Below are 24704 nucleotides of genomic sequence, written 5' to 3' on the forward strand. Positions count from 1 at the left end.
GAGTTTATTACCAAATTACGCACGACATCTCCATACACTGTCTAATGGCCGACAGATTAGCATTTCAGGTCGTGCGTTTGCGCAACGGCTGAGGAATGGCACCGCACATGTAGCAGAAGAACAGGTCGGTCCAGCATCAAGAATTTGCCGACTTTGGGTTGAACATGTGAGAGAGCGATAAGAGGGCGGCGAGGAAAGTGGATGACTTTGTTACTCCGCCCGAAAATGGGGTGGGAGGGTGCTGAAATGAAATGTATGAGGGCAGCGGCGAGTTGGGACAAGTCTTTGGAGAGACAAGGTGCAGGAGAGGGCTCACCGTGACTTCATGTTTTCATCCCTCCCCTAAAGGAGATCCACAGACTTGTCGGCCGGTTTTACCGTCTCTGTGAGTCAACGGAGGAGTCTCGGTGACTCCCGGTCTCTCGCTCATCGGACAGCCTGCCGTCCGTCCGTCCATCCAATGTGCGTAAAAGGGCTCCATTTCCTCACCGTCCTGGCTGGACTCGCAGCTTCAGGTGAGATCAAATCGTGTGTGTGCGTGCGCGTGTGGGAGAGAGCGAGAGAGCTGATAATCTGAGAGTTTTATTTCGATTTAATGTGAGGACTCACGTTCATCAACACTTTTTGTGGTTTATCCAAGTTTTTTTTAAAATGTTTTGAATTTTTATCTATCTCTGTGTGTGTTTTTTAGTTGAGACATTGTTTTGATTGTGTCGTGTTCATTCAGTTATACATCAGCCTTAAAACGTCCGCATTCTTAAACAAAGTGGAAATCTTATATCCATGAACTCTGCGCGTCTTGCTTTGCGCATGGATTCCCCCCCCCAAAAGTTTACATCGTGTGATATCCCAGGAGTGATTTAGGACATAACAGGATGACCATTAAGACAGAGTAGTTTCCAATACTCGAGTTTCAAAGAAAACCCCGCTTGTCTGTCCATTAGTGAAAGCTCCGCAGGGACCCTTTAACCTCCATCTCAGATCGCTGTCGTGCGTCATTGGGAAGTGGAGAACTTGGCACAGTGACACCGGGTGGGTCGCTCAAGAATTCCTGTAAAGGCTATAAAACAGCCTTAGTGGGGTCCACTTTTGACAAGATAATGACTGTACAGTAACTGTCGACATCAAACTCCCACCGCATTGTGTTTTCTGGTTGTATTCAACCTCCTTTCCTGCACATTAATGCGCATCCGTGCTTACGTTCACAGGGACCGTGAAGTGGCCCGCTGGACGCAGATAAATCCACCTGCTTCCTGTTCAGGGGGAGTCCAGGATATGTAATCTGGATCATAACAACTTGTCAGACGCACAAACAGTAGTAGAGCTACATCCGCTGACTGTAATGGCGCCGCTAATGGAACATGGTTTAATATCTTGAATTGGCGTATCAATGGCAATTCATTCAGAAGACGCCAGGTTGTTTAACCTTGAAGTAATCTGCGTCCATCCCTGTTAAGTGGATTATATTGATTGAACATGTCCATCCACTGCCAAAGCACCATGTTGGGATTCAGTGTAGTAGCAAGCTGCTTATGTTTACAGTGAGCATGTGCCTGCAGATCAGTCACAACACAGTGAAGGGCTGACACAGACAGAGCAGGAGGATGGATAAATATACTGTGGACATAGAGGGAGAAATAATCAAATAACAGCATGTGGATGAAGAAAAGCATGTTGGAACTGACTACGGCTCAGCAGCATCTCAGTTTCCATGTCTGTCCTGCTGTAATTGCTTCCATTGCCTTTGGCTTTATTGAGGCAGCAAAATAGCAAAGTATGAAGAAACAAGCCAGCACATACATCTAATTTTCAGAGGACATGTATGTTATGAAATCACATCATGTGTGCAAACTGAATTGGCATTTCTCTCGCTCCCATCACTGCTCCCTTTAGGTAAATGCACCCTGACATTAAAGCAGCACAGAGCATATTTGCACACATTTACCCATCAGCCCGCTGCTGTTTTGACACGCATCGCCCTGATCAAAGGTAGTTCGTACTCATTTTAAAACTTGCCGCAAAGAGCCTATTTTTAAGGAGATATGATACAACAAACAGAATAATCTGCTCTTGCTTCCACTGCTCTGAACATGATCACAGCAGGAGCTGCGGTGGTGAGAATCCATCACTGCTCTCGGAGATAAATGCGCTCCCCCCGTTGTGTATTTGTAAAGTGTGTTTGGCAGGAGTTTTTCTTAAAATACTATAAATCATAATTTGTGTCAAGTTGCTTTTGGGAGCATTGTTTTTTTGTGTTTCCCACATCCCAAGAATGAAATCGCTTTTTGGAAGTGATGTGATTATTATCAAATTTGGGTTTTTTTCCCACATATTTGTGATAGATGCTCTTGTGCTCATGCGTCACAGTGCAGTCTGCCACCACAGCAGCATCAAAACATCCTGCCTCACCAAAAGCATGCTTTCTGAGAAGTTCACAAACAAACTGCTGTTTTTTGGGGCCAGCTCCTGAATCAGAATGTTCATTTACATGTAAGAAAAAGACTGAGGTAATGGCTTGATATGGAGCCTTTGGGCAAACGTTGGTTGTAGGTGCCTGCTGTGCTTCTTATCACTCTTCTGATTTGGGTTCCACATTGTGACGGACTGAGCCAATCTCAATTAACAGCATTTAGAAATAAGCATCATTGAAACAGTAACGGTTTCAAATCTAGATTTTGATACAGGAACACTTTGCAAGACAAATATTAGATTGATGAAATCTACACGACACACACTTAGTGTTATGCTGTTAATGGCCTCATTTCACCTCTGTGACGTCACTGGTAGATTTACTAAAGACTGGTTTGGGAGCTCAGTGGCTCCAGTCATTGGTATCTTGACTCCTCCTAATTCCTTGTTCATTTCAAAAATTAACAAAGAGGTGGAGTGTAAATGGAACTGAGATGAGTTTTCCAAATATTTTTCAACCACAAACTGTCCTGTAACAGCTCTCCACTGTCATTCAGTGTGGCCACAGCTTTAATTATGCATAACTTTAAACCTTAATACAGCTAAAACATCTGAGTTATATAAAAGATCCTCCCATGCGCAGTTGACATGAATGAGGATATTAGCTATAGAGATCAAAACCATTTTTGTACGAGGTCTTTGTGTATAAACATTTATTTTCGCTGTACAGCGTAAAATGTTAACGTGGGCTTCGTATTCAGGCTGATCCTCAAGTGGTAATTCATAGAACTGCAATTTTTTGTAACTCCGCATTTGCTTAATTTTTCCACCCAGTAGTCTGCTTCTTAGGTTCACCTACTTCTCCATCCTTTAATGAAACTCTCATTCTCCACTGACCCTATTCAAAGAAGTCAAACCGCTAATTAAATAGACTTAAATTATACAGAAGATAAGATCTAAAGATGGAGTAGCCATCTCAAGAAACGGATTACTCTCTTGTGTTTGAGCTAATGGAATATTTAAAAGAAAAAGGTGATGTTTGAACTCTAAGCAGTAATATTAATGTGCCTACCAGACCTCCTTTATACACTGTAAGTTTGTGAGAAAATGTCACAGTAAACAGACAAAATCTGTTGATTCCTTATTGTTCTGTACTAGTCATTTTCATACATTTGTCATGAAAAATAATGTAGTTTAGTCGTGCTTTTTCCTGTGTTTGAGCACATGGATTCAAGACAGATTAACAACTCAATGTGACTTAACTAATCAGCAAAAAGAAAAAGCTAAACTAAACAAAAAACAAACTTGATTTCTCTAATTTCCCCTTTATCCTGTCCAAACACAGATAGCAGACTAAAAGTCTTTTAACAACACTTTTCATCCCCTTCTATTGACATTATCTGTGCCTTTCTTTGTTTACTTTAATTCCTCTAGTCTTCTTCTAACTTTGTCTTACCTAACAAGAAACAAGAAATGCTCCGAGGGTGACATGTGCCAGCCTGTCCTGACTTACAGGTTTAACAAACACATGCACTCTCGCATGTGAACAAATGACTGCTAGTGACTGCGGCACACTGAGCGCTAACACTGCTTGTTTGGGCTTCAGCTGACTCAGATTTACAGTGAAACAGCAGCTTCCTGTTTCTGTTTACTGGGATCTAACAGTAACATGTTTGCCACAGTGTCTTTAATCTCTCCCCAATAATAGGTCAGTGTAACAAAGCGTCGCTGTGGTTTTTGACGTGCTGCACCGTGTTGACACACCTCCGAGGATGTCTGGCCTTTGTGCTGGGTTGATGGGATTGCCTTGGGGTGTGTTAACTTGACAATGACACGTTCATATGCAAGGACACACCAATCATCAACACAGAGGGGTTTAGAAAAGCATCTGACGTTGATGGCGAGGCACTCCCCGCGATAAAACTGTGCTCAGGTCCAAGTGTAAATAAGGATTTCAACTTCATTTATCACTCAATAGGTCGTGTTTGTATTTTCAGGTTCACCCATGGTTTAAGTGTCTTTGCACACACACACACACACACACACACACACACACACACACACACACACACACACACACACACACACACACACACACACACACACACACACACGGTCAGAGTTCCTCAGCATCTTGTGCAAATGCAAATACTGCATATTTGTGAGAATGGGTTTGTGTTTGCAGAGTCACTTTCCTACATGCTCTCTGTTGGCTGGTCGCTCATGATCCAAACTATTTATCGTTTCGGTAAACAAGTAGGTCTACAAGTTACAACAAAACCTTCAACAGGTTTATGGAATATGGCATTACTCACTAGAGCCTACAAAATACCAGCAGCTGTTCCTGAGTCATCTGTTTTGGAGAAAGACATATGAAATGTATCATCGCCAGTCAATAGTCAAATGATTGCGATTGTAATGCAGAGAAGTCATGATGGTAGAATTTCTCAGGCCAGGAGAGTTACTCTACGACGGTTTGTACTTCAGCATATCCAACCTTTGCTATTTAAAACCCAGGAGCTGCGATCAATATGCTTTTGTGCACCAATTGTACGAGACTGTCCTCAGCAGTTAAAGTGAATGAAAGAGAAAAGGGGATTCACAGATGAAGCAGGTGAAGGACAAGTCACACAGCTTCTGTTACACCTGTAAGATCCATTGTTTACAGTCGTCTTTAAGATATCTCCACTTTTAGCTCACTCTCTCTACAGAACTAAATTGTTCAATTCTCAGTGTTTTGTCATATTTTTCCAGCCATATCTGTCAGACCTTCCCCTGAGTTTGAAACACAGAGCCAAAGTTGAGAAAATTGCAGTTTCAAAGAAAGGATTTGTAATTCTTGCTGAATATATGACAATTACAGGATAACGCTAAATGCTAAACCCTTTTGTAGCAGTAGTACGAGAAGAGTTTCAGTCAGTGATGTAGCTTCATTCCAACTTATATTATTCATACTAGACCAAGTACAGGGCGCGGCATAGCTCAGTGGGTAGAGTGGCCGTCTTGTAACTGGAGGGTTGCCGGTTTGATCCTTGGCCCGTTGAGCTCATGTCGAGGTGTCACTGAGTAAGACACCAAACCCCTAATTGCTCCTGATGGGTCGTGGTTAGCACCTTGCATGGCAGCTTCCGCCATCAGTGTGTGAATGTGGTGTATCATGTAAAGCGCTTTGGATAAAAGCGCTATATAAATACAACCATTTACCATTAAGTACATCAGTATAAGGTAAATCTCTGAGTATATACACACTAGAGAATGTTTAATTGGTTATTATTTCAACTTTTCATCTCAGAGGAAGAAAGCCTTCTTTCTAAAGTTACATGGACTCACTTTAAAAGCCACATTGTAAAATATCATAAAGGAATTTAGACATCTTTTTAAGTTTACCCAATGTAAATATATGAGTTTTTGCTCATTTGTACCTAATTGAATGCAAATTGTTGCCTTTTTATATATTTGAAGACCATTTTAGAATTTAAAACATGAGGTTTTAAGTTGAGACATTTTGATTTAAACTGTTGACCTGAATAAATGAACATGTCAGAGTTTATTTAAATGATTTAATTAAGTTTATAAATAACAAAACTTGCATTCAAGCAGGATCTTTCCCAGAATGGACTGTTTCCCAGATACTCTTTTTTGAGTTTGAGAAAACAGAAATGGTGGAAACTGGCTGTGTGTCATGGGTAAATGAAGCTGTGGTTGTTATGTCCTTTGTATTATTGTAACATTTCCATCCATTACAAAGATTAGTGTAAAATTCAGACTCTACACCTCTACAATCATAATTTATCTCACTGTAACTGGTAGCAGCTTCACAGATTGTCTCTGTACTGACTGAAAAAATGGCTTCAACAGTTGAAGCTGTAAGTTCTGTAAGAAAAGAACATGTCTGTGAAAATGTGATTAGTTAATACAAACTAATATCTAAAGTTGACTGACTTTATTTTCTCAAGTTCATTTAACTAAGTTTGTTTACACATTCACAACTCATGAGATGACTTTAAATTAATTAGGCAACCAAACTGCAGTCATCTCATATTTTAAGGCAGCAGGGGGACTCAGGTTTCTGCGCTGAATGAGCTCACAATGATTTACAGTGCAGTAGGAGCCAAACCATAATATGAAAGTGTTTTCACAGAGCAGTTCTCTTTGCGACAAGCAAACCAATCTTCATTTTTGAAATTGCTGTGTGCCCCTTTAAGGTGGAAAAGCAAAGAGCAGAGGTCTGTACCTCCTCCACAGTGTGGTTTCTGATGTCTGTACACTGTATATTGTCATTGGCTCACTTATTCATCTGCTAAGGAGCAGAGGTGGAAGCTGCAGTGGGACTGGATCCACTGACTCATACCACTGCCGCACACAAAACACACCAGGCTTCGTAGTAAATAAGTGAAACTCAGGCTGTCTTTAGAGGGTTGGATTGTCTGTCCAGCAGAAGCCTGTGGTCTGTGGGTGAGATGGATCGAAGTGTATGCGTCGGACTCCCCCCTCACCCCCCTCAGGAGTTTGTAATCCCAAGGTGAAGTTGTTGAGTCAGCCGCGTGGTGGGAGTGGAAGAGGTTTGATGGATTAAACTCTTATCCTCACTCACCCACTTCACGTTTCCTCTGGACACCATCGCCTGATGAATTACAATTGGCCCGGAGGAAGAAGGAGGAGGGGGAAAAGACGGAGAGGAAGAAGGTGTTCAAAAACGAGATTGATGCTTGGTCTCTGTTTGAACTGACCTTTACAGACTTCTCAGACACATTAGTTTGGCATAGTTCATACAGCTGTAGGGTTTAGAGCAGGAATAGGTAATGCAGTATCAAAGCAGCACTTTGTGACATTTTCATAGAAAGAAATAGAATTTACCCACATTTTTGTAAATGAGGAACAAACCTCTTGAAATAAAAATGAACATAAGCTTTTAGATTTGAAGCTCCAAACACCTGGTGTCTGCTATGTCTCTCTATTAATGATACATTTCCTACTTCAGCTGTACTTGGAGTAGTAGGCAGGGATATTAAGAATTGTCACAGTGGATAAAAGAAAACATCACCACCTGCAGAAAGCCTTCAAGTGAGCTGTTGTCATGCACAACATGGCCTAAAGTATGTGGATGCCTGAATGTTACACCTATATGTGAAAGCTACTCGTGTCATTCCACAACCAAGACCATCTATCATTACAGCTTTCACAGTATCCACTCTTGGGTGAATGCTTTTCACAAGATGTTGGAAGCTGGCTGTAGGGATTTGTTCCCAACACAGAGTTAATGACGCCCGGTGATAACGCCTGGCTCACATTTAGCATTTAAAGTCCATCTCAGAAGGTGCTGGACGGGGTCGAGGTCAAGTTCTTTGACAGTAAACTTCGAAAATCCTTCCTTCAAAAGCTTGAGTTTGTGCATGTGGACATTGTGGTGCTGAAACAAGATAGATACCGTCTGCCACAAAGATACAGACACAGTGTTATTATTATTCCAAACATTATTGTATGCTGTAGCAATAAGAGTTCACTTCACTGGTACAAACCATGAAACATAACTCCAGAATACATACCCCTGGCTATGCATTTGCTGATTTTGGCACGACTTCATGTTCAGGACTGAGTGAAAGAACGGAAATCTGTCCAGAGAAAATGTTCACTTGAGCATGTTACACACAGTTGTGTCCATCTCAGGGGTTCCCTCCCATTACACCACTCAACACTCACCTTCTCCCTCAACTCAGAGTCCCCCTCCTCCTCTAGCACACCGTTACCTGAACCTGCTATTCCCAGCCCTCAGCCCAGCCCCTCATGAAAGACAAGCCTTGTTAAAAACAGAGAAAACTAACCTGGGTTTGTGAAACCTCTCACAAAGAGGAGAAGAGGCTCTTTGTAATCCACTGAGCTCTTTGTGTGTTTGGTCCTGTCCTAAGTGTTTCCTCTAAAACCGGCGCAACAGAGAATCGGGTTTCCTCCGGTGGTCCTTTTGTTTCTCAGCCGTAATGAAGAGAGGAAAGGCACAAACACACACCGTCGAGGAAATAATGTAATGAAACCAATTTCCTGATTCAGAGTTTTGTGCCAGCTGCTTGATTTCTCCTGCAGTGTTTCCTCCCCTCTCTTAAGGTAGAAGAGGACTTCACATCCTCTTTGTAAATGATAACAGCATGCTGGGCTGCAGGGCACACAGGAAAGAAAACACCTCTTAAACATTGACTGCTAACTGTGCGGGTATCCCCATGTTATCCTTAGATGCCATGATGTATTGTGCTATCTGATCATGGATGCTTTTCACTCTGTTCCCTTTGCTGTTCACCAATCTGCATATTCATGAGCAACTGCACCAACGAGCCCCGAAGCTCACGAACAGGCGACGTGAAAACATGGTTTGTTCACTCTGCGGATTGTTTTTATAGATATTCAACGAAAATATTTAGAATACTAGAGAATGTTTGCTGAGCAGTTTTGACAAACGTTCTATATACTAAGCGTTCCTCGGTGCAGTGTGAAACACACCCAGAAAGGCCTGGAAATGCGAAAGTTTTGCAATGCTTCCCTTGGTATTGCTAACTAGGGTGAATGATTCAATCTGATGAGAGTGTTTGGTTGTTTGCTTGTCTGTTAGTTAGAGATTTAGTGAGGTGTGGTGAAAAGCCAGTCAAGGAAGAGGGAAGGTAAGTGTTTATTGTTTGGTGCAGAACGTACTGTTCATGATTTTCAGCCTTGGCAGAACACTGGCAGAGCGTATTGTTTAACCAGTTCATAAAAATAGACCAAAACTTCTGGGTTTTGTTTCACGAGTACAAAAAAAAACCCTCATTCAATGACATTTGATGACTAAAATTCCAGCCATGGCACAGAACTTAGTGTGTATGCCTTACATGAGGGGTGCAGCATTTTTTGACATCCTTTACCGACCCAAGAGCAATTCTTTCTTTGATTTTCCTGAAAAAATGAAGCAAATTCTATGAGAAATTGATGTCCAATACAAACAAACAGCTGGCATGAGAAATCTGAGCCTTACCATCCTTCAAACCTTTATACACTGTTCTGACATGCAAAGCAACATTTACTAGAAGGGTGGGACCTTTTATGAGATGGATTATGTCAGGCTTTATCAATCCATTGAGATCACTGCACTCTGTCATTCAGATATCGCTCACTTTTAATGTTACTCACACTACACTTGTTATACATGAGAGACTGACAGTACATTAAGTGACATAGCACATTATAATGCGCTAATAAATTAAAAACTACAGAATTTAAACCTGTGGTGTAATGAATAATTCACCTGCAGCTTATGACCTGTGACTCTGAGGTGAAGAAAAGTACACATCCTGTCTCCATGTCAGGGACAGTTTACTGTAAGTTAGTGACTGCTGTTGCTCAGCAAATGAGCACAAATCTCTCACTTTGGAGATGCTTATAGGGATTCTACTGCTGTCTGATGCTGCAGGTATTTCATAAATTAATGTGACGCCATGCAGTTTAGAGTTGTACTGCTCTGAAAGTGATAATGAAATTAACCACATCTGTCCTTGTAGGATTGCCGTTGTGACTTTCAGGGTAAATTAAGCATATTCAGAGAAGCTGACACATTCATATATTATTGGAAAGGGACACGTGTGAAAGGGGCCTTTATGAAAATCACTTTTAATGAGTATAAAAACACACACTATTTTCACCAGTATTAGAATAAAAATGGCTTCTGCCTGTACTGTAGACAGCCGTAGTCCCAGTAACGCCACCCACTTATTTGTGGACTTCTGTTTTGAAGTTTGGAATTTGGGATTTTTGCTGTCACTATCTTTTAAAGTTGGGTGTGAGAATAAAGAGGAAGATCTGAGAATTCAGGGATGCTTTTCTCCGTCACACTGTAGCAACTTGTCAAGCAAAAGGTAGCCACTCCTTAAGTCACTCTAAATGGGACAGTAATTTTCAAAATTAGCATCATGCTGTGTTGAAGGTGATTTGAAACCAGCATTTGAGACCATAAAGTCATTAATAGTATGTTCACCGAGGTAACAAATGCAGTGAGGAGAAAGGTCATTTTCTCATAGATTTCTATACAACTGCTTTCCTTTTTGCCACCAGAGGAGTCGCCCTCTGTTGGCCAGTAGAGAGAATGCAAGATTAAGGCCCAGAAGCCATGTCCATCTTTTATACAGTCCACAGTCTAAGACAAATTCACCTCCAATACAACGGTTAGAACATGAAATTGTTGCCTTACAAACCTCCAAACCATTCCAAACTGCATTTGTGCCAGCTTTTACATGCATAGCAGCATTTACTAGAAGGGAAGGACTGAGTGGACAACCAATTCCAAGTACAAAAAAGGAGAACAGAATGCTTTTTTCAGCTCTAGGAGAATAAAAATGACTTCTGCCACACTGTTCTCTCTGCACCAAGATAGGAAATGCATTTGGCAATGTGAGACTAAAGGCATTGTAAAGCATCTCGGCATGGAGGTTATGCACTTTAGAACTTGCCCAGACTCTTTGACACTGGGTGAAATATTATACGGGCAGGTCGAAGACTACTTGATATTTTTCTGCTTCTTTGGAAGGCTTTTATACAATCTTGGGATGACCGCCAAGTCAAGCAAACCTAATCACACTCGAGTGGGCTTGGCTTGATTATTTTTCAGCAGATGAAAGTATTTGCCCTCCTTGGCTTCAGACGGGCCAGCAGACCAGTGCAGTTTGTACCAAGTAGTGTTGACAGGTGGAATAAAGTGCATTAAAGGTTCAGCAAGTTCATTTTATTTTGATATATTGGACGTACTGATATACATTATGGACTATTGCCAGTACCAGTACATCTAACGGTGCGTGTGTGTGTCTGTGTGGACTTGTGCCAAAAGCAACCCTCCTGAGGGATGCCGACCCTGGCAGCAACACACACTCACGCAGACACATGCACACAACAATAGAGGATAACTTTTTATGACCTGTTCTAACTATTCCTGGTGTTATATCTGTTCATGGACTCACACATCTGGAGTTTACACTGACAGAAATATGCATAAACACCCACATGCATGCACCCTCTCCAGACGTTTGTGTTTGAAAAGCTGTTGACTTGAGATGGAATCCCATGTGGAAAAGTCTTTAATTTCTGGTATGAGAGTTTCAAGTTAAGGCATTCAGGCATCCAAGTGTCAGCACACTCTGCTCAATGACTGTAATTTGGTCTTTTTAATTACCAGTGAATAGTTTAATAGATCTCCTTCAGACGTGACACAGTATTTATTCACTTTAATGAGTGAAACACGGAGTAGAGATGCTTTATTTGTTTTGTTTTCTTCGTGTTTTACCAATCTGAGAGTCCTCCACAAAGGAATTAACTCCCACCATCAGTGTTATAAATATAGGGGTGGAAAGCAACTAAGTTCATTGACTCAAGTTCTGTACTTAAGTATAGTTTTGTCGTACTTGAAGTGAAGCGTTCCCATTTAATGCTACGTTATAGCAGTAAATGGAAGAAGATTTCACACAATGGATGATAAAACAAGCTTTTAAAATACAACATCCAACCTTTTAGGCTTCTTACAAGCCATAAAATGTGACATTTCGGGTGTTTATGAGTTGCTAACAGCCCAACCAAACAGATGTTTCTCTCCTAAATTTCTGACATGTTCTATTTTTTCAATAAATGTGAAAATGATCCATTATCTAAAACAAAATTAGATTAGAGAAAAAGCTAATTTGCATCTGCAGATTTGTGAATCAGAGCATTGTTTTTCTTCTTTCCTCTCCCATTAATCATCGTAGATTTATCCCTGAATATAAGACTGTATATAAAGTAGTTTAAATCTCCAGCAGCTACAACAATAACATGCTGCGCTAAGTGTTAATAATCTAATGATGTCACATATAATAATATATCAGGTAAAGGGAGAAAATGAGTTTATTTTAAAGATTTTTCTTTTGGCATTTTTGCCTTTATTTTGATAAAGAAATGGAATAAATAGAGAACAACATGCAGTGAGGGTTCATTCAGCAAGGAATCAAACCAGGGAGTCACTGCTGACAACATTTGCACACATGTTCTGCAACCGACCCACTCAACTAACACTGCTTTACTACTTGAGCTGCACTTTCTGTTAGTTTAATTGGTACATGTTTTTATGTGAGTGGGATTGTAGCATTTGTTTTTTTTTTTTTTAAAAGTTGCTGCGTTGGTGCCTTAGACTGTATATATAGTGGACGTAGCATCTGGCTCCAGAATTGAAGCCAACCCGGAAGTGTCAAAAACTTGCAATATCATGCCGTCCGCTAGGGTTAGCTCCAAAAAGCTTTTGCTCCATAGACCCCAAATTATTTTTGGAGAAAATAAAATTTGATAGACTGATTTTCTACAGCTCAGGATTTTTTTCCCGTTAGTTTTCATGGTCAAAATGAGAGATCAGGTGGCCGATCTTAAAATAAATCAATGCTGAATTTTAAATAAATTGTTAAAGTTGGTGGAGCCAGGGGGCGAGGCTATACTTGATAGACAGCAACAGAAGTCTCTGCGGTAAAATGTGGGCGGGATAAGAGAGTCTTCAGCCAATCCTGCCCCTAGTTGCTCTCCGGTCCAGCCTGTTTGATGACGCTTTTTACGTCACTGGCTCCAAAAAATCCAAAACGGCGACCAGGAAGTAGCAAAATCCGGGCTTCATTTTCTTGGCGTTGAAACCAACGGGTGACGTCATGGTTAGTTTACGCCTGGTTGGTGCTTTTACTTACATTAATGATATGAATGCTTCTTCCACTACAGTTTTTAGATGAAATGTGTACTTTGTAAGTGTACCTCAGACTGGCTGCTTGTCATTTTCTTCTCCTGTAAGTTCCTGCAAGAAATTACAGCAGTATAAATGTATACATTTGTCTGGACGCCTCAGTAGGCTACATGTCTCTGACTAAATAAGCTGTGAAAGCTCTCTCCCTGTCTCTGGATGCTGGGTGTGGTCAGCACTGGCCGGACAGGATGTTCAGACATAAACAAGTGAGTGACTTAGGCTGGACAGAAAAGCGTGCTGGAGAAGAAGAATGGACGCACAAACAAGCAAACAAACAAGCAGTTTTATCTTATCCTTACAGACTGCAATTATGAAGAATACATTTTCCATCATTTTGTTATCCGCTCCATCCATGCACTCAAAACTCACTTGTCTACTCTACCGTCCTGCTGTTGTTCATCACTTTAGCTCAGTTACTCATTTCTGCTTATTTATCTAGTTTATTCCTCAAAATGACTCAAGTTCTGCGCTCCTAATGTCTTTACTCATGTAATGGCACGCATCCTCCTCGCCAATTAGTGACTGCTAATGACCGATTAAATAGTGATCATGTACTTTCCGCCACAGGGAAAATTTAGTAATTGAGGCACTGTACGTAGCCCTAACAGGGCTGTCGTCCCACTAATATCCATTTTGCCTTCAAAAAGGCCTAATTAACCTCAATTCTTAATCAGCTCAGCTTGCGTCAAAGGACGGTGGAGTTGAAAGCATTCTACTTTTTTGTTATTCAAAGGAGATTAGCAATGCTTATTTAAATTCATGTACTGTAAATAGACTTGGTTAAGGGTAGAAATGGGAAATGAGGTGTCATGGCCTGGAGGACCTGTGCTCTCCCCTGATATTTGAAGCATGATGAATCATTTCAGCACGAGCTTTTAAAACAATTTGGTAGAGGAGGATATGCATCACACTGTATTGCTCTGCTAATCTTCCATGTACGCTGTGATCTCTGAAGTGAATGTGCACAAACAGAGGAGTCTAACTGTGAACGCTGATATCTGAGTAGTGAATGTTATTAGATGTTATTTTCTCCTTTTCCTCTAAGTGTAAACAGGATGGGCTGCAGCTATGATGGCTATGATGGCTTCCCGACTGTGGTGCTTTGGGCTAACGGCTAATGTCACCCTCCAAATGTGAATATGATGTTGTTTATCAAGTATAATACCATATTACCATCTTAGTTTACAGACGTTAGTATTTTCTGATTAGCACTCAGCATGACATATAGATGATTATGATGGCAATACTTAGCAAATGTTCCGTCTTAAAGCTACAACTGCTCTAGAATTTTGAACAGAAATATAGCAGCAAATGGCCATGAAGATAAAGTGGAGTGATAGTTCACTTTATAGGAAGTTTTTTTTTAAATTTATTCCCATCATTCCCAACTGCTTACTCATGGGGAATCCAAAAAACAAGTTTGTATTGTTGGGTTTTCAGTTCCTTGCTTAAAATATGTGGCATGGGATGACATGTTGTGAAATGGTGCTATATAAATAAAATTGAATTGAACTCACACTCAATCTGTGTCTGTTGTAAGCTCAGCTTCTTTGTTGTATGTCCTGGCAGTCAGTCCGGTTGCGTGTGCATGTTGCTGCATGTGAATCCCTCCCTTTGAAACTGATAGCCCAACCCGCAGTCATACACAGAGCAAGAGTGACCTCTCACATCGCACTTTAAAAGCAAAAGTGTAATCCAGCATCTGTGGATGTTCCCACACATGGGACTCCCTCAGGTCATCCATGTTTGTCTGTGGGTCCGCCACGGTCCAATGGTTCATGGAAACAGACACACATGTAGTGGAGCAGACATGACTGCAGATAGTACTCACATTGACAGTAGGTCATTATAGCCATTCAATATATTTTGCAATGCTAGCATACGCTAATAGTCGTGGCTGGATGATTTCTCGTTGGCTCAGGTGGACACTCTGGTTGTAAATGAAAGTGAAGGATTTGAGAAGATGATGGGGCCCACGTGCCTGTTTGATTTGACCTGAGATGCTGGTGCTCCAGTGACATTCAGTGTTTCAGTTTTAGTAAAATAAAATACTGGTCTGGTGTTGCTAAATGAAAACAAGAATGCTTTACATCCCTTCCTAAATTTATCCTTAATAAACAGTTTATGTATATTTTGTATTTAACTTATTTTTGATTCTGTTTTAATTGTGACCACCTCCTATGAAGCAGAAAAAGGCTGCACTTGTTACATAGTTCCAATGTGTAATTTGTAGTTTACTAAAGGATGGAGAGAAAACCGGCTGAGTTACCACACGTACCCTCAGTACTGTGCAGTACTTACAGGGAGTTAGGGGTTTGATTCAAGCGTTACACTGCCATGTAATGATTTTCAGCTTAAATTTATATATTATGGATTTTATTTTGATGGTTTTGCATCATCTGAAGACTGTATTGCTGGGCCACAGTGATTATTTTGAATGAGTGTGTGAGCTGTCTACAAATAACTACACTATGCACTATATAATTCTCACATTATATACTTAAAGAATCACCAGAGTGGTGAGTTATGGATTATGCTTTTTTCACAAACAAGCCACGTGGAAATGAGACGCTTGGAAGTCCACTTGAGAGACGGTGTGTGACTTTATATTCCTTGCAGGGGCTGCCCCCAAGCTGCAGGGGGCAGTGTATCGCAAACATACGTCTACCTCGTCTAATCTGGTACTAAACTCGAGCAGAAGAAGTGTGCCATTTTTTACACCCCTTACAACATGGCATTTTACTGAACAGTTGCATTCCAGCAGTTAGTTTGAATTTCACACCATGAGTTGTTCATAGTGCTGCACAGTGACGTAGTGGTTAGCACTTTCGCCTTGCAGCAAGAAGATCTCCGGTTCAAATCCCGGGATGGGCCTGGGATCTTTCTGCATGGAGTTTGCATGTTCTCCCTGTGCATGCGTGGGTTTTCTCCGGGCACTCCGGCTTCCTCCCACAGTCCAAAAATATGCTGAGGTTAATTGATTACTCTAAATTGCTTGTAGGTGTGAATGTGAGTGTGATTGTGTGTCTGTATATGTAGCCCTGCGACAGACTGCCAACCTGTCCAGCGTGTCCCCTGCCCGCCCAAGTCAGCTGGGATAGGCTCCAGCACCCCCCGCGACCCTAGTGAGGATTAAGCGGTGTATAGAGAATGGATGGACGGAGTTGTTCATGATCTTTGTGCGATGAAGTGTATAAATGCCTGTATTTCTGAACTTCTGCTGCTAGGAGCTGCCAGCTTTCTGCATGTCTCCGTCCGTGTAGTTAGAAAAATTTGGAGGTGTGCGACATGGGAATTTTCCGCTTGAGAAGGGCCTTGTGAGGGGGCGTGGCTGCTAAAATGACATAATTTGTCTGCACAGAGCCACACGGACCTCACTGATGCAGCAAGCATGAAACAAGCTTCAATCATCCTGAGGGAAACAGGAATGTCTACACCAAATTTTGTTGCGATCCATCCAACATTTCCGAAAAAATCATCTATCATCTATAAAACATGCCTAGGATTCATCATCTGGGGACCATGAACATTAGAATACAAATAGCATCATGACAATCTATCCAGAAATATTTCAGCCACGACCAGAGTAATTACCTTTTGACTGACAGTCCTATAAAATAAGCCGCTTGCATGGCAAACAAAGAAAACTGTGTATTTGTAATCTAAAATGAGCCATTTTGTGAGAAATTTACCTGCTTATATAGCAGCTTTTTGCTTCCACACCTCCTCCTTCCCTGCTCTCCCTCACTTTGTCTTGGTGAACCTTCACATGCAATGTGGTTCATTAGACCTTTACCTCAGATTTAATACATACACACAAGCAGTCTGCCAGGGAGGGAGTCATTACTGCCTGCACTGATACAGCCAGTGCTGATGCTATCTGCCTAATGAATATCCCAAACACAGGCAGTTTAATCCACTAACTTCAGTCTTTCCATGCACACAGCCAGGTAGGGGAAGAAGCGAGAGAGCGGCGGCGCACAGGAGGGTTTGTTTTCTTTGAAGTCCATCCAACTAAGCATTAAGCAATTTGCAAGGATGGACGTTTTCTTGCAGCGTGTCCTCTGCCTGTATTGCTCACTCGTACACACTGCTCCCAGGTTTCAACAGGCTCATTTAAAACACATTAGGCTGTTAGAGCGCTGTCAGGGCCCAGCGATGAGAGAGAGGTCCGTCTGTTTAATGCTGTGAGGGGGGCCGTCTGGTCGCCCCGCTCTCTCATCCCGGCCCACAGGAAACTCTCTCCAGCCTGATAAGGAACAGAACATGCCACTCAAGGAGCCAAGCCCCCGCTGACATTTTCCCAGCTTGCTCCTCTGTTAATGCTCACTGTTCTAATAGTGCAGAGGCAACGGTATGGCTCAATTTGTCTTGACTTTTCTCATTTGCATGCCTGGAGCCTTTTATTACCATTCAGTGTCAAAAAACCCACCTCAGGTTACTGAACCCTCATTATAATTTGCAGAATAGAACTTAATCCACCTTTTTAGGACTGAAATCTTGGTTAGCACTGTCAAACTGCTGCTGTAGGTACAGTGTAACCTTTTTAGCAGTCAGCAGACTACATCTTTTACATTTTGATGCCTCTGTGGCTGAGTACATCAACAAAAACCACTCATTTATAGAAGTGTAGCCTGGTATGACACAGACACTCAGGTGATTTATTGAACCGCACATGGTTTTGGTGTCAGACTGAAGTGTCTCTTATAGTCAGAGCTCTAATCAAGTGTTTGGCTTGTTCTGCAGGGTCCTCATATGAAGTGTACTAATGACTGTAGGACAGATCTTGGCTACCCTGAGCTCACTCTGTCTACTAGCTCTGCCCAGGAGCAGTCTGCTGTGTGCCTCGCTTTTAATAAGACTAGACATGGCTGCTGATATTATTAGAACATATAGAGTCTGCTCTATAAATAGGCCAGGTGATTTTGACTAGACAGCCTGCACATAAGCTCCCATAGAGACTCACACACAGATATTCAGTGGACAGCTTTGGAATACAGAAGAATCAGCCTTGATGCATAAGACTCTGTGATCTGGAGGAGAAGGAGACATAATCAGACGGTTCCTGATGTGATGTTGTCCGGCTGCCAGGCAGGAATTCGGCATTAAACATGTGTCTTCCTGGGACTGTTCATGTTCGGTGTGTGTGTGTGTGTGTGTGTGTGTGTGTGTGTGTGTGTGTGTGTGTGTGTGTGTGTGTGTGTGTGTGTGTGTGTGTGTGTGTGTGTGTGTGTGTCTGTCTGTCTGTCTGTCTGTCTGTCTGTCTGTCTGTCTGTCTGTCTGAAGCGTATATGTGTAATAGCACTAACTCCATTCCGGGGAGCTCCATCCATCATTATATAGAAGAGCCAAATCGTTGGCAATATCCCTCTCCACTCACCCAGTCCATTTATTTTACATCTAATAGGTCTGCCGTACTGTAAAGATTGATATAGTTCATATCCATGTAATATAGAACAGACTCTCAATTTCAGCCCTGCCTCAGCTGCAGTGGAGCCGTGGGAGAGTAGCCAGAGTGTCACAGTCAGACTTTAGGTTGTAATGAAGCATGTTTTTTTTAAGGAACTTCACTGATGTAGACTCTCACGTTTGCCATTTTAAGCAGTCTATCGGAATTCAGCATGTAACATAGGCTTGTATTAAAGAAGTTATCGTGACAAGTTAAAGTTTTGTCTGGCAGCAGCAGTGCGTAGGCAGAGGTAGGGTCACTGGGTGCACTGCTGGCACTCAGAAAGCAACCTGATGAGGATAAATTTATGCTACTTTGTATTTTTGCATATGTATGTCTTTGCTTCCTTTCACAGACTCTTTATCTATGTGTATATTTGCATTGATTTTTCTCTGTATGTTCTACATTCTGTCTTTGAAGCTAACCCTGCTGCTGCACCTTTTGTCTCGTGCATGTTGCAGGCATGCTGCAGGTCAGCGGGATGCGTATATACACATCCGGGGAAATCGAAGCAGTCAATGGGACAGATGTTCGTCTGAAATGCACGTTTCAAAGTTCGTCTCCCATCAACATCAACCTGGTCGTCATCTCCTGGACGTTCAGACCCCTCGGACCCGGCCGAGAAGAGTCGGTGAGTGCATCTGTGTCTGCTCGCGAGAAAGCGAGAATAAACCTTAAACCTGCTTCATTGTGTCAGAGAGCCTCCACCCCCTCAGACAACTCAGAGAGGAGTCAGTGAGTCATCAGGCTCCCTATGGAGCGTCTAACACAGCCTGTGTGTTTGTGTGTGCATAATAGACAGAATAAGAAGCAGCAGCTCTTTTTAAGTCTGGGTTTATACGTTTCTTTCTCTGCTAGAATAAAAAAAAACTTCCTTCACCAGCAAGAGCAGCCTCAGTTTGAGACAATACAGCCAATCAGTGTCATTGCTGCTCCAACCAAATCCACTCTTCAAATTCCACTTGCAGGTGTTCCACTTCCAGCAGCGACCGTATCCGCCTATAGAGGGCATCTTCAGGAAGCGCATTGTTTGGGCCGGGGATGTCATGGGCCGTGACGCCTCGATCATAATTCGCGAGGTGAAGTTCACCTACAACGGCACTTACATCTGCCAGGTGAAGAACCCGCCGGACGTCCATGGCAGTGTTGGACAGATAAAACTCCGTGTCGTCAAAACAGGTCAGCACATTTTATTTTCAAAGATATTCGGGATATTTCTACTGTTGTCTTCGAATCCATCCACACACAGTATACTATCTAATACAGTACAGTTCATAATGTCAATACAGTAGTACAGTATATAATATGAGGGAAAGAAAATATAATTTAACATTTGTATCTTTGAAAAGAATTTAAAAAATAGAACTTGGTGCAGTAAAGGTGCATAAGTAAGGAATAAATTGCTGATTTTAATTTCAAATTAAGATGTTATTCATTAGATATTTCACACTGAATTTCTTTGTGACCAAGTAACTTAGATGAATGACCCTCTTTTTGGTAGATTTTATTTTTTTATGCACAGCTGTATTCAGAAAAGATGAGATTTGGCATTGCTAGCAGCTGATGGTGTCTGATATCAAAATGCTCACAGTTATAAGGTCCAGCAGCTTCAATATCTTAGTTTGAAGTACTAGCATGACAGTTACAAGGTACAGCTCATGGGACGATCATTTCAGGTTTCTGTGTAAACTAAAGCATTAGTCTCAAGGGGCTGGACCTTGTTGCATAGCATTGTGTCTGCGTTGGGGAATGGTTTGACTGCACCTCATTTTCACTCTGCTGTAAGTGGAAAAAAAATGCACTGGTTTGTTTGCATTTCTTTAAACAAATCACAGTTGTCTCAGGTAATGCTAAGCCCAGAATACAGCAATGGTATCTGCAAAATAGGGATGGAGTGTTGTTTTGGTGAAACATTTGCATGCATGGCGACAAGTATTGTCTTTAAAGTTCACCAGAGGAGATAAGCAAGCCTGTCTTTTTCTACAGCATAAATCCTCAACAGAATTTGCCATCTTTAGCATATAGATTGCTAGCTCTAAGGTTGTTGCTTCCCATTATGAAGGGGATTTTGAAAACATACAGGTAATGGAAGGAGAGGAGAAAGCCAGCTTACACCAACAGTCTCCATTCACTGAGTCAGAATATCAAAGTACTGAACATAACGAAACTTTGACCAGATTGTGGCACAAGAGGAAGTGGCTGATTGCTGGGAAACATGAATATACAGCATTTAACAAAAATATATCTATTAGTTGGCTTGATGTTTAGCACTGTCACCTTGCACCTAGAAGATGCCCAGTTCGTGTCCTAGCCTGGACCTGAGATCTTTCTGCATGGGTTTTACATGTTCTCCCTGTGTATGCGTGGGTTTTTGTGGGTTCTCTGGCTTCCTCCCACAATCCAAAAACATGCTGAGGTTAATTGGTAACTCTAAATCCGTAGGAGTGAATGTGAGTGTGAATGCTTGTCTCTATGTGCAGCCCTGTGATAGACTGGTGACCTGTCCAGGGTGTCCCCTGCCTTCACTCTAAGTCAACTGGGATAGACTAGCTCCCCGTGATTCTAATGAGGATTAAGTGGTGTATAGATAATGGATGGATGGATGGATGTCTATTGGATGTTTAGATATTTTGGTCTGGATAAAAGTAACTAACCTTGCCATTTCTAGAGCCATGATGCTAGCATTAATAAAAAATGAAAATGTGCTTCATATTAGCTCACAGGAGTCACAACAAAAATCACAAACATATAATAAAATGGGTGTGAGCAGTGATGCATTTTGTCTTTACCAGTAAATGCATTCACTCTTTTGCGTTCCTTTGTTTCCTCGTCAGCTTCTTTCTCCGAACTTCTCCTTCTGGCGCTGGCCATCGGAGGCGGCATCGCTGTGGTGGTCATCCTCCTCATCATCATCGTGTCCTGCAGGAGGTGCAAGAAAAGGAGACAGATGCAGATGGAGGGCAACGAAGAGGCTCCGCGCAAAGAAAGAAAAGACCCCACTGTGTGGTAAGACCAACAGAAAGACAGAGGGAGAGGAAGAAGGGGATAGAGAGAGGAACAGAAGAATCGCACACTTTCTCTCTCGCTCTCCGTCTGACTCTGGGGATCAGGGCATGGGGTGCTACTTCTTGCGGCCTGGGGCTCTTTTCCTGCTGGACGCTTCACTTTCTTCCTTCCTCTCCAACTGCAGTCTTTGGATCCCAGATTTGGACCAGTAATGGGCAGCTGTCATTAAGCAGAAATCAATGAAGAATGTGCCTTTGTTTAGAGAGCTATAGATACTGAACATTAGCCAGGCTGCTGTGTAGCTTCTATGATATCACCATGCGCCTTTCATTTCTGGAGACAAATGACTGTTTTATCACATCATCTTTTCATGTTCGGCTAAATGGGCTTCCAAACACATTTCCTGTTTAGACTAAATGTTTGATGATTTAGAAGTATAACAATGGTGTATTCCTGCTGTTTACTTCCCTACTAATACATTTCAAACCCCAACATACCAATGAAGTTCAAGACACATGTTTGCTATATTATTTCAGGCAACAATAGAAACAGCGGAACAATGAATGAGCACTTTCTAAGCCTCTATTGATTTTTTTTAATCACTGCATGATGGGAAACATTATGAAGCCCCACACAAAGCTGTTATCAACCCTCATTTCAATGCTCATATGTGCCGGCTGTCTGATCCAATTCACTGTGGTTCATTTAAACCTGCAGGAGGATGCTGGTTTGCATTTCTGTTTTGTTTCACTACTGAAATTATGTTGCTGTATTTTTCTGAGATTCTGTGTTGTTTTTAGATTGATTTTGTGACTGTTGCAGAAATAATCAGGGTGCTGTCAAGAAATCCAAAACCTGATGGTGAGCGCTTGTTGGAAACAGACATTTTAGACAGTATTTTTGTGCAAATTTGACTAAGACAAAAAAGCAATATCACTTCTAAATTACTATCAGATTGGCAAATTTCCATTTTTTAGCCATTTCTAATGGCCTATTGTCTGTTTCAAACAGTGGGCTATTTTTTATATGGAATAAACAAAACATCTTTCTCCTGGGCATATGACTTCTTGGCTCTCTCTTGGGTTTTCAGATCTTTCTGTAAAAGGTGCAGTAACTGATTTGTCATTTGAAAAAATATGCTTTTGTACTACAAAAATCAGGCCTCTGAAGGGACTGTTGACAGCTTTTTGCTGTCATCTTTCACAATCAGATTTATTCAGACTTCAAACTGAATTTCTCATTGAAAAACTTGGTGAAGGAAGGAAACAATTTCACCCCAATCAGATGTTGATGAGTAAACAGAGATTTTGATCCAACTTTTGCTCTCAGCTTGGGACAACTTAACCCTGTCTGATGCTAACCTTTTGTCCCTGCTGCTGTGTTTGTGTCTGCTTGTCTTTGTCCTTTCCCCTGCTGTGTGTGACTCTTGCACATGTGTGTACATCAATAATTCATGAATGTGTCATGCATGAATGCACATTCGTGTGTTTATGTGTGGTATGTCGCTCTTACCTCCCCCTGCTGGATGTCTCCCTGTCCCGTCTGTACGTGTCTCAGCCACCCATCGAAGGCCATCCACCTCTACCTATCAGAGACGTCTATAGAGATTGACAGTTCAGACGGCATGATCTCAGACCCCAGCACCCCAAGTTCGAGCTCCTCAGAGGACGAGGGCCCGAGCTCAGACGATGACGACGATGGTGACGACTCTGACTGAAGAGGTGGGATCAGAACAGAGAGATGGAAACACTGAAGCGAAGTCAGCCAGGGATCTTGCTGAAGGGAAGCCCGGACGGCACCTGTAGATCCTGCTGAGTGGAGGCTGGATGAAGAAAGAGCTGCTGCTGAGACGAAGGCAACCGCATTGTTCAAGAATGTGAGGAAAAGTCTGAAACTTTCCAAACAAGAACAAAGAGATTACAACAGCGCCCCTGATGAAGAGCTGGATCAAAAGTACAGTAACTTTATTTTTCAGAGAGTCCAGAAATATTCATATGAGGGAAGAAATGCTGAATGAGAGCCTCTGCAATCCTGAACCTGGCTTGGTGACTTTTCTGAAGGGAAAAAGGGGGTCAATAGTTGTCTCTTGGTTTAGACATGAATCTTGCTAAGTATAGGAAATCAATGCCACAATCAGCAGCAGCAAGCGGTTGATTCTACTGACGTTATTGACATGGATCTACTTAGAATAAGGACGGCGTTTTCGCCATGATGAGCCATACACATATCTTTATATATCTGAGGGTGCCTGCAGTTTTTTAAAACACTTTTCTTGTTAACTTCTCTGGGATCATCTTTCATACAACAGCTATGTTTTACAGCTGAAAGTCATTCTGAACAATGTAGGTCTTGCATTTCAATCATCGTGCACATCATCATGAGAACTGCCTGTCGGTGCGTACTTCCATCCTACACATGTAGGCTGAGGTGCTTACACTACGTCACATCTGATTACTTTGGCCAAAAATAAGTCTAAATGTAATGTTGCTGCCATTAAGTCTGAAGGTCAAATACTTGATCAGTGAGCAAACAACTGCATGCTGGCACCTGCCCTGAATGTCGTGTGGGAGAGACACAGTCAGATCTGAAAACCCTTTGATTGCAAAATGTCCTTGAGAGCCCGTTTTTCTCGCCTGTGAATGCATCACGTCTACTAACAAATGACCGTACCACTGTCTTTCGTCCTTGCATGACAGAATTTTTACCTGTGTTTTAATATTGAGCAGTATGTTTATAGACTTTTTGTGTTTTTCTAGTTTTCTAGGTAATGCCAGAAATATTTCATCATGTTGTTTAAAAGTGTCACCGTATATGTATTTGTTATAGAGCTTTTATTAAAGAAAAACATTTTCTAATAAAAATGCCTTTAAACCTCTACTACGTGGTCTTGGATGGATATTAACCACACAAAGTTGTTCTGGGTGAACACGTGCAACAAATAATCACACACAACTTGAAGTGATTTGATAGAACTCATCTATTATGTAAGAGTCTTCCTGTTATCCAGCATTTATTATGCATCATTATCTTTAATGCACTACCTTCAGTTATGTGTTTATGCCGTGTCGATCTGCAGAGCTC

At 41.7% G+C, this 24704-nt stretch overlaps 1 protein-coding gene across 1 annotated transcript; it reads left to right on the forward strand.

Moving 5' to 3' along the window:
- The first annotated feature begins 1 nt into the window (after position 1).
- LOC110959055 (myelin protein zero-like protein 2) lies at positions 2-24500 on the forward strand. The gene is made up of 4 exons (XM_022205798.2): positions 2-515; positions 19079-19248; positions 19586-19796; positions 21452-24500. The coding sequence occupies exons 1-4, from the start codon at positions 461-463 to the stop codon at positions 21625-21627; spliced, it is 612 nt and encodes a 203-aa protein (XP_022061490.1). The 5' UTR covers positions 2-460; the 3' UTR covers positions 21628-24500.
- The last annotated feature ends 204 nt before the right edge of the window (positions 24501-24704 follow it).

Source organism: Acanthochromis polyacanthus, chromosome 13 (genome assembly GCF_021347895.1).
Source record: "Acanthochromis polyacanthus isolate Apoly-LR-REF ecotype Palm Island chromosome 13, KAUST_Apoly_ChrSc, whole genome shotgun sequence".
NCBI lineage: Eukaryota > Metazoa > Chordata > Actinopteri > Pomacentridae > Acanthochromis > Acanthochromis polyacanthus.

Bases quoted from the DNA above. Each gene is read 5' to 3' on its own strand.
- LOC110959055 (XM_022205798.2), top strand. From the start codon at position 461: ATGTGCGTAAAAGGGCTCCATTTCCTCACCGTCCTGGCTGGACTCGCA. The intron at 19,249-19,585 runs GTGAGTGCATCT...TTCCACTTGCAG, and splicing joins GACCCGGCCGAGAAGAGTCG to GTGTTCCACTTCCAGCAGCG. The intron at 19,797-21,451 runs GTCAGCACATTT...TTTCCTCGTCAG, and splicing joins ACTCCGTGTCGTCAAAACAG to CTTCTTTCTCCGAACTTCTC.